Here is a 10,172-nt window from a genome sequence, read left to right on the forward strand (position 1 = left end):
CCTCAATTGGTGATGCACAAGTTTTGGCCGCAGCTGTAAAATCGGTCGAACCTTATTTCATGAAGCAGGGTTCTCCGAAGCTCCGAAGTTAAAATGCATTCCTTTAAAAAGAATTATTAACAGTGACACAGGCTGGTGTGTCGGCTGCCTGCTTGGTGACTTTTGAAGAATGCAGTGGCGTCAGTCCAAACCTCCGCCTCTCCTCCTAACAGGAGATGTGAATCGCCAGGAATCGCTGGGAGGACAGCGGAGAAAGTTTCTTAGCATTTCCAGAACTGCTGTTGCTTATTTCTTTAACCTACCGTAACACCAGTTATCATTTATTATTATTATTATTATTATTATTATTATTATTATTATTAATTTATTTAGCAGACGCCTTTTATCCAAGGCGACTTACAGAGACTAGAGTGTGTGAACTATGCATCAGCTGCAGATTCACTTACAACTACGTCTCACCCGAAAGACGGAGCACAAGGAGGTGCAGTGACTTGCTCAGGGTCACACAATGAGTCAGTGGCTGAGCTGGGATTTGAACCGGGGACCTCCTAGTTACAAGCCTGTGTCTTTAACCACTGGACCACACAGCCTCCTATATCATCGTTTCAAATAAAAAACACACGTTTCATAGCTGCTTTTACTTTCAAATCAGAACATTTGAGCCCTTGAGCGTAGCTGTGGGAAGATTTTACGGAAATTTTGAATTAGCTCAGAATGCTCTAAATTAATTAAACAACAGGGATGGGAATAAGACTCCTATTGCACAGCAGTGTCACCCAGTCCAGGTTTTACTACCAGCTTGATCAGCCCCAGTGTGTCTAGCTAACAAGCTCAGGTGTGTCTGATTATTAAACTCAGTGAAACCAGGAATGGATCAAAATGCTATGGAACGGGAGTCTCAATTCCATCGCTGTGATGATAACCAACATTATCATTACAGGGATTGAAATAAGACTCCTATTCCACAGCAGTGTGATCCAGTCCAGGTTTTACTACCAGCTTGATCAGCCCCAGTGTGTCTAGGTAACAAGCTCAGGTGTGTCTAATTAAACTCAAAAGTAAAACCAGGAATGGATCACACAAAGGGATTCTTATTCCCATCCCTGAACACCCAGAAATGCCCTCAGCGCGGGTTGCTTGACTGTGGGCTGCGGCCAACGAAGCCGTGGGTGCTGTACTCACACGATCCATATCCCGGTGATGGAAAAGGCAGACAGGCTGACGGGGAGAATGATCCAGGCAGTCATCGGGGAAGAGGAGAGGGGCGTGGAGCCCGAGCATGGAGCAGGGGAGAGGAGGACTAGAGAAGCAGGCAGATCATGAGATTGACACTCCGGGACACTGCTGATAATACCACGATCCAACACCCTGCCGTCCCAGACCTGCAACCAGAGGAGAGGAGAGGAGAGGTGAATACACACACTGAGACACACACTGAGACCTGCAACCAGAGGAGAGGAGAGGTGAATACACACACTGAGACACACACTGAGACCTGCAACCAGAGGAGAGGAGAGGTGAATACACACACTGAGACACACACTGAGACCTGCAACCAGAGGAGAGGAGAGGTGAATACACACACTGAGACACACACTGAGACCTGCAACCAGAGGAGAGGAGGAGAGGAGAGGTGAATACACACACTGAGACACACACTGAGACCTGCAACCAGAGGAGAGGAGGAGAGGAGAGGTGAATACACACACTGAGACACACTCTGAGACCTGCAACCAGAGGAGAGGAGAGGTGAATACACACACTGAGACACACACTGAGACATGCAACCAGAGGAGAGGAGAGGTTAATACACACACTGAGACATGCAACCAGAGGAGAGGAGAGGTGTATACACACACTGAGACACACACTGAGACCTGCAACCAGAGGAGAGGAGAGGTGAATACACACACTGAGACACACACTGAGACCTGCAACCAGAGGAGAGGAGAGGAGAGGTGAATACACACACTGAGACACACACTGAGACATGCAACCAGAGGAGAGGAGAGGTGAATACACACACTGAGACACACACTGAGACCTGCAACCAGAGGAGAGGAGGAGAGGAGAGGTGAATACACACACTGAGACACACACTGAGACCTGCAACCAGAGGAGAGGAGGAGAGGAGAGGTGAATACACACACTGAGACACACACTGAGACATGCAACCAGAGGAGAGGAGAGGTGAATACACACACTGAGACACACACTGAGACATGCAACCAGAGGAGAGGAGAGGTGAATATACACACTGAACACACTGAGACCTGCAACCAGAGGAGAGGAGAGGTGAATACACACACTGAGACACACACTGAGACCTGCAACCAGAGGAGAGGAGGAGAGGAGAGGTAAATACACACACTGAGACACACACTGAGACCTGCAGCCAGAGGAGAGGAGAGGTGAATACACACACTGAGACACACACTGAGACCTGCAACCAGAGGAGAGGAGGAGAGGAGAGGTGAATACACACACTGAGACACACACTGAGACCTGCAACCAGAGGAGAGGAGAGGTGAATACACACACTGAGACACACACTGAGACCTGCAACCAGAGGAGAGGAGGAGAGGAGAGGTGAATACACACACTGAGACACACACTGAGACCTGCAACCAGAGGAGAAGAGAGGTGTATACACACACTGAGACACACACTGAGACCTGCAACCAGAGGAGAGGAGGATAGGAGAGGTGAATACACACACTGAGACACACACTGACCTGCAGCCAGAGAAGAGGAGGAGAAGAGAGGTTAATACACACACTGAGACACACACTGAGACCTGCAACCAGAGGAGAGGAGGATAGGAGAGGTGAATACACACACTGAGACACACACTGACCTGCAGCCAGAGAAGAGGAGGAGAAGAGAGGTTAATACACACACTGAGACACACACTGAGACCTGCAACCAGAGGAGAGGAGGAGAGGAGAGGTGAATACACACACTGAGACACACACTGAGACCTGCAACCAGAGGAGAGGAGAGGTGAATACACACACTGAGACACACACTGAGACATGCAACCAGAGGAGAGGAGAGGTGAATACACACACTGAGACACACTGAGACCTGCAACCAGAGGAGAGGAGGATAGGAGAGGTGAATACACACACTGAGACACACACTGAGACCTGCAGCCAGAGAAGAGAGGTTAGTGCTGATAATACACACGCACCCACACACACACACAGACTGAGACTCGCACACACACTGAGACCTGCATCAACAGCACAGAGGACAGGAGAGGTTAGTGCTGAGATTAGAGACATCTGTATCGTTTGTATTGGGATTGTATTGGGATATAAGACCACAGCACAGCGCTTTGTGGTTCCAGTGTCTCTTGAATGAAAAGTAAGCATGCGTGCGTGCGTTTACAGCTGGTGTGAATACAGACTCTTCCTCGACTCCAACAACGACGTTCTGCTTTCAAGAACCCCGTCACCCAACGATCATCTGACCTCACCGCGCGTCACAAGAGCAGCCAATCAGCTTTCAGCGTATGCATTGTGACATCAGTGTAGCGTCACACCCCCCAGTTAAGGGTCAGCCAGGGGTTAAAGGTTAAAGTTTCGGCTGTCCCCAGGCGAGGGCAGCTTCATTTGCATTGCCTGGGGGGGGAACATTTGCAAATAAGGAATGCAAATACAAAGACCAGTAATATATGAGAGAGAGAGAGAGAGAGAGAGAGAGAGAGAGAGAGAGAGAAGCTATCTGTCTCCTTAATCCTTTCACAGACCTCATATGAGGATTGCATTTTTCCCCCCATATATAAGCAATGGAAATTAACTGGAAAGATTTTCAAGGAGAAATATTTATTACGTGTTCAAAATTACTTTTTGTTTTTCTGCCCCCCAGTGATTTTGAATATTTCATGCATCGAAGGGTTAAATCAACAGGGATGGCACTAAGACTCCCATTGCATAGCAGTCGCATCCACTCCTGGTTTTTACGACCAGCTTGATTACCTACTGATAGGGGTAACAAGCTCAGGCGGTGGGCTTGAGCAGTAAAACCAGGCATGGATCAAACTGCTATGCAATGGGGGTCCTATTCCCATCGTGGCAATATCGTGTATTCTGCCGATCAGAGACGTTCTCTGTTGAATGTTGGTTTGTCTCCAAAAGCAGTTCTACAGCTCTGGCCAAAAGTTTTGCATTGCCTAAGAAAAAACAACTATATAAACATAATTTAGATCTTTTGTTTAACATCATGCAATCAAAGAAACTACAAAATGATTTATTTTCAATGTGTCAGTTTTTCTGTTAAGTATATGGAAAACTACAAAGCGCTGGTGTGTAATTCAGTATGTTAATGTAACATTATTCAGCAGGTTTCATTCAACTTCATGAAGCCAGGGTTATTCTGTGTGTATTCAGGCACAGGGTACAGGGGGTAGGGTTAGTCTGTGTGTATTCAGGCACAGGGCACAGGGAGTAGGGTTATTCTGTGTGTATTTAGGCACAGGGCACAGGGGGTAGGGTTATTCTGTGTGTATTCAGACACAGGGCACAGGGGGTAGGGTTATTCTGTGTGTATTTAGGCACAGGGCACAGGGGGTAGGGTTATTCTGTGTGTATTTAGGCACAGGGCACAGGGGGTAGGGTTATTCTGTGTGTATTCAGGCACAGGGCACAGGGGGTAGGGTTAGTCTGTGTGTATTCAGACACAGGGCACAGGGGGTAGGGTTATTCTGTGTGTATTTAGGCACAGGGCACAGGGGGTAGGGTTATTCTGTGTGTATTCAGACACAGGGCACAGGGGGTAGGGTTATTCTGTGTGTATTCAGACACAGGGCACAGGGGGTAGGGTCATTCTGTGTGTATTCAGGCACAGGGTATAGGGTTATTCTGTGTGTATTTAGGCACAGGGCACAGGGAGTAGGGTTAGTCTGTGTGTATTCAGACACAGGGCACAGGGGGTAGGGTTATTCTGTGTGTATTCAGACACAGGGCACAGGGGGTAGGGTTATTCTGTGTGTATTCAGACACAGGGCACAGGGGGTAGGGTCATTCTGTGTGTATTCAGGCACAGGGCACAGACAGTAGGGTTATTCTGTGTGTATTCAGACACAGGGCACAGGGAGTAGGGTTATTCTGTGTGTATTCAGGCACAGTGCACAGGGGGTAGGGTTATTCTGTGTGTATTCAGACACAGGGCACAGACAGTAGGGTTATTCTGTGTGTATTCAGACACAGGGCACAGGGGGTAGGGTCATTCTGTGTGTATTCAGGCACAGGGTATAGGGTTATTCTGTGTGTATTTAGACACAGGGCACAGGGGGTAGGGTTATTCTGTGTGTATTCAGGCACAGGTCACAGGGGGTAGGGTTATTCTGTGTGTATTCAGACACAGGGCACAGGGAGTAGGGTTATTCTGTGTGTATTTAGGCACAGGGAACAGGGTATAGGGTTATTCTGTGTGTATTCAGGCACAGGGCACAGGGGGTAGGGTTATTCTGTGTGTATTCAGACACAGGGCACAGGGAGTAGGGTCATTCTGTGTGTATTCAGGCACAGGGTATAGGGTTATTCTGTGTGTATTTAGACACAGGGCACAGGGGGTAGGGTTATTCTGTGTGTATTCAGGCACAGGGCACAGGGGGTAGGGTTATTCTGTGTGTATTCAGACACAGGGCACAGACAGTAGGGTTAGTCTGTGTGTATTCAGACACAGGGCACAGGGGGTAGGGTTAGTCTGTGTGTATTCAGACACAGGGCACAGGGGGTAGGGTTAGTCTGTGTGTATTCAGACACAGGGAGTAGTTCAAAGGTGGAATTGACAAAGTCCTAAACAAATATTATTTGGCAGACAAAATATACAGCCAGTGGGAGAGAGAGGAGGAGAGGAAAGAGAGAGAGAGGGGGGAGGAGAGAGGAAGAGGGCGAGAGAAAGAGGAACAGAAGGAGAGAGAGAAAGAGGAAGAGGGCGAGAGAAAGAGGAACAGAGAGAAAGAGTGAGAGACTGGTAGAAAGTTTCAATGTTGCCAGATCAGAGGTTTTCCCTTCCAGGATTTTACGTTTCTGCTCAGAGCAACCTGGAGGTAAGAAACAGGAAGAAGGTTTTTGTTTTTGTTTTTAAAAAAAAAGGTACATTTTTAAATTTGAAAAGGATTTTCTAATTTTTTTTTCTGTCTGAAAACATTTTGTTCCCCTAAGATGTATTCATAATGTGCCAGGCCCATTCCTCTACCAAGATGGCGGATGTGCCATGACATCACGCGCCAATACTGCATAGAACTTGAGTGAGAGGCGTAAGAGCCATGTCTAAGTGTTGCGCCAGTCAGTGAATAAATATTCTGGAGAAACCAAGAAAAGAATCTACAGGTTGTTGTTTTACAACATAGCCATGGTGTGCCAATATAATATCACTGTAGGTTAATTTTAATAATTTACAAATTATACACATGCATAGGGGCAGCAGTGTGGAGTAGTGGTTAGGGCTCTGGACTCTTGACTGGAGGGACGTGGGTTCGATCCCAGGTGGGGGACACTGCTGCTGTACCCTTGAGCAAGGTACTTTACCTAGATTGCTCCAGTAAAAACCCAACTGTATAAATGGGTAATTGTATGTAAAAAATAATGTGATATCTTGTAACAATTGTAAGTCACCCTGGATAATGGGGTCTGCTAAGAAATAAATAATAATAATAATGCACTGTCTCTTAATAAATCCAGTATATATATTTTGAAGATTTCACCAGCCTAATTGTTTGTGTTTACTGTTAGATTCTAGAGATTTTTTTTTTTTTTCCTAGAGGTATTAGGGGCAATTCTGTTTTTTTTTTTTTATTTTTACAGTCATCTAGAGATTTTTTTTTGGGGGGGTTGGTAGGGGGGGTCTGGCAACTTTTAATGAAGACTAATTTGGATTAGGTCAACTGAAAAGACTGACGCACGCAAGCGACATTTCACACCGGGTCTCGACGCAACAGCTAACTGTTCATCCCGGCTTCCGAATATCACAAATATTCGAGATTTATTAATTTTTAAACCCGATATCTTCTGTGAAACACTCTCCGTTTAACAATTACAAATATGATAACGTAGCACTGAAGTTACCCTCAAAAAAACCCGCCCATCCTGTACAGACTCGCTGGTGGTAAAGCGGTTCTAGGAATGGGAACTGAACATCAAAATAACAATAACACAGCTAAATTCATCTTCCACCCCCCGCCAAATAAGGACGTGAAAATGCACATTCAAAAAATAAAAATTAAAACCAGAGCCCATTTTAAACTTTTAAAAAAAAATACAACTACATAAATAAATAAAACAACAACAGCAAGCAACAGACGAATACACAGACAGGAGTTACTCCGGTAGGATTTCTGACTGCCCAAAACACATCTTTAATATGGAGCCACCAAGGTCCCTGTCTGTAAAAGTCAATACAGTAAGTGTGTCTCTTTCTTCAGCCCTGACGGTGTTAAACTAATCTTTTTTTAGCGTTTCTTATCTTTACTGGTAGAAGCAGACGTACCGATATGATAACATTATGATCTCTCCCCCAGAGGAGACTCCATTGCTTCTAATCACTATGGTAACAACAATATTATAACGTTGTCCAAAGCGTATCATACATTGAACAGGGTAAATAAATATGATAAATCTTGACGAGGCCAGGGATACACTGAAAACACGGTGTTTTAATAATTAACCACAACGTGTGGGCTTCTGCCTTCTTCAAAAGAAAGAACATAAGAAAGTTTCCAAACGAGAGGAGGCCCCATTCAGCCCATCTTGCTCGTTTGGTTGTTAGTAGCTTATTGATCCCAGAATCTCATCAAGCAGCTTCTTGAAGGATCCCAGGGTGTCAGCTTCAACAACATTACTGGGGAGTTGGTTCCAGACCCTCACAATTCTCTGTGTAAAAAAGTGCCTCCTATTTTCTGTTCTGAATGCCCCTTTATCTAATCTCCATTTGTGAATCCTGGTCCTTGTTTCTTTTTTCAGGTCAAAAAAGTCCCCTGGGTGGAAACAGCCGGGCGCACATAGACCGCTTTAAGATTGCGTAAACAATTATTAAAATAGTGAGTTTCCAGTTTATCAACGACTTTTCTTCTTGGCGGAGGATTTCTAGTGGGCAGCAGTGTGGAGTAGTGGTTAGGGCTCTGGACTCTTGACCGGAGGGTTGTGGGTTCAATCCCAGGTGGGGGACACTGCTGCTGTACCCTTGAGCAAGGTACTTTACCTAGATTGCTCCAGTAAAAACCCAACTGTATAAATGGGGAATTGTATGTAAAAATAATGTGATATCTTGTAACAATTGTAAGTCGCCCTGGATAAGGGCGTCTGCTAAGAAATAAATAATAATAATAATGCAGGAGTATCCTGATTCTACCGGGATAAAGACCTGGGCGCGTTTACTCAATTACTCTCTCTCTCTGTTTTGGATTTTCAGTATAAATTCAAACTAGGTTTTGATGTGCTAGAACCTAAACCGCATTTAATTAATTGAGCCTTTAAGGAACCTGCAGTCGCGGTTTATATTGTATTGAAACAGCGCGTTTATTTTTGTCATGTTTGTAACACTAAAATGCGACCAACATCACTTTTTTAATGGGATCTCTTGACCCCCCCCCCCCAAAAAAAAAAAAAAAATTGAATGTAGAAATTTGGTGACACATCTTTCAATTCACCTACGGCTTAAAAGGTCAAATAAACCAGGGGACCCGCCTCGGGTCTGAGGAGGACAATATATCTACATATTCTATATATTAAATGACGCCTTTTCTGGACGGTCATTATCTATCTATCTATCTATCTATCTATATCCAATACAAAACGCAATAATATTTGAGAATATGAATTGCATGATCAAAACCCGAAGCCGCAGCGAGCAAACAACGTCCACATGCATGTAATTACATCACATACATACATACATACATACATACATACATACATAGCTTCTAACGGGTAACTAACCCCTATAATATATTCTGAACAGCGGTGAGGCGACAGAGAGAGTGGATGTTGTTTTACTCGCTAGCTTTCAAGCGTGTACGATCCTGTGATGTTAAAGATGTATCGTTACTCTAATAATAATAATAATAATAATATTAATAATAATAATAATTACAGTGGTGCACAGCATTACGTATTATTAATATTCTCGAATGCATTATAGTAATATAATACTAGACTACACCGAACGCCAAACCGCGACGTTAAATTAAAAATTATTCTTTACCGTTAACACTACTGGTACAGCACGGACTCCTCCGATCTCCAAACAAAAAATACATTTCAGAGTTTACAGCGTTGCATAATACTTGCAGAACCGCGGATTCGGCAGCTAAAGCAGTCCGCATGCTCAGCGATTCATATGTGCATAAAAAATAATAATAATAATAACAGCTATATACGCGATACGTACCCAAACCCGACAGCCAGCCTCAAATCCTACAACCTTGGGACCCCTTAATGATACAAAACCAGACCCTTCTTGCTTGTGTTGAAATAGCCCCTTGTTCTTGGATAATGGCGTCCCAAGTGGTGGTTGGGAGTTGTAGTTTTTCAGGTCTCCGCTGTGGGAGTGAATGAATGCCTGGTGGTGGTCTCCTCGGACTACAAGTTCCAGGAGACACTTCGAACGCGGGGGGCGGAGCGGAGCGGCCAGTGATTGATGACATGTGGGCCAATGGAAAGTTGAGTTCTGTGACGTTAAAGGAAAGGGCGACCAGTCATCTACTGTCCTGACCTTAAAATTCTAAACAGCGTCACCTCTCCCCGCCCACCACACGCTGAGAGCAGTTTGAGTGACAGGTTTCGAAACGAACGTGTTTGGTGGGAAGCTCAGTTGCCAAGTCCGCTTATAATAAGCGGGATTGGGCTTGTTTGGGGGTCGCGGTTTGGAATGTGAGTCGCGGTTTGGAATTTGCGTAAACACTCATACTCTAACGCGGGTCGCGCTTGTTTTGGGCTTGTTTTGGGCTTGTTTTGAAAGGCAGTGCCGCTTTTTTTTTTCTTGTGAGACTTGGCAACCCTAGTGGGAAGTCGAGTGGAAGCGAACCATCTTTATAAAAATTATATTTTTTTGTGTGCAAGTTTTCTTACTAAGCCGCACGCACAGTTACAAATAAAATGTAGAAAAACAGGTTTGGCGATTGCTTTTGGCTCGGTAGATTACATGCAATCATTTCTTTACTCGGT

At 44.9% G+C, this 10,172-nt stretch overlaps 2 protein-coding genes across 2 annotated transcripts in view; both read right to left on the minus strand.

The window, feature by feature from the left end:
* Positions 1–9,513, minus strand: part of LOC131706769 (transmembrane protein 150A-like) — a 15,494-nt gene extending 5,981 nt beyond the window's left edge. The window contains exons 1-2 of the mRNA XM_059008478.1: positions 9,397–9,513; positions 1,183–1,382 (exon numbers count right to left, since the gene is read on the minus strand). Of these exons, the coding sequence (XP_058864461.1) occupies positions 1,183–1,247 (65 nt within the window). The 5' untranslated portion in view covers positions 1,248–1,382; positions 9,397–9,513. The remainder of the gene's footprint in view (positions 1–1,182; positions 1,383–9,396) is intronic.
* LOC131706767 (keratin-associated protein 5-1-like) lies at positions 1,389–4,823 on the minus strand. Its single transcript, XM_059008477.1, has 2 exons — positions 3,150–4,823; positions 1,389–3,087 (listed from the first exon to the last, which is right to left on the minus strand). The coding sequence occupies exon 2, from the start codon at positions 3,035–3,037 to the stop codon at positions 1,805–1,807; it is 1,233 nt and encodes a 410-aa protein (XP_058864460.1). The 5' UTR covers positions 3,038–3,087; positions 3,150–4,823; the 3' UTR covers positions 1,389–1,804.
* Positions 9,514–10,172: the final 659 nt, after the last annotated feature.

Source organism: Acipenser ruthenus, chromosome 37 (assembly GCF_902713425.1).
Source record: "Acipenser ruthenus chromosome 37, fAciRut3.2 maternal haplotype, whole genome shotgun sequence".
Taxonomy (NCBI): domain Eukaryota; kingdom Metazoa; phylum Chordata; class Actinopteri; order Acipenseriformes; family Acipenseridae; genus Acipenser; species Acipenser ruthenus.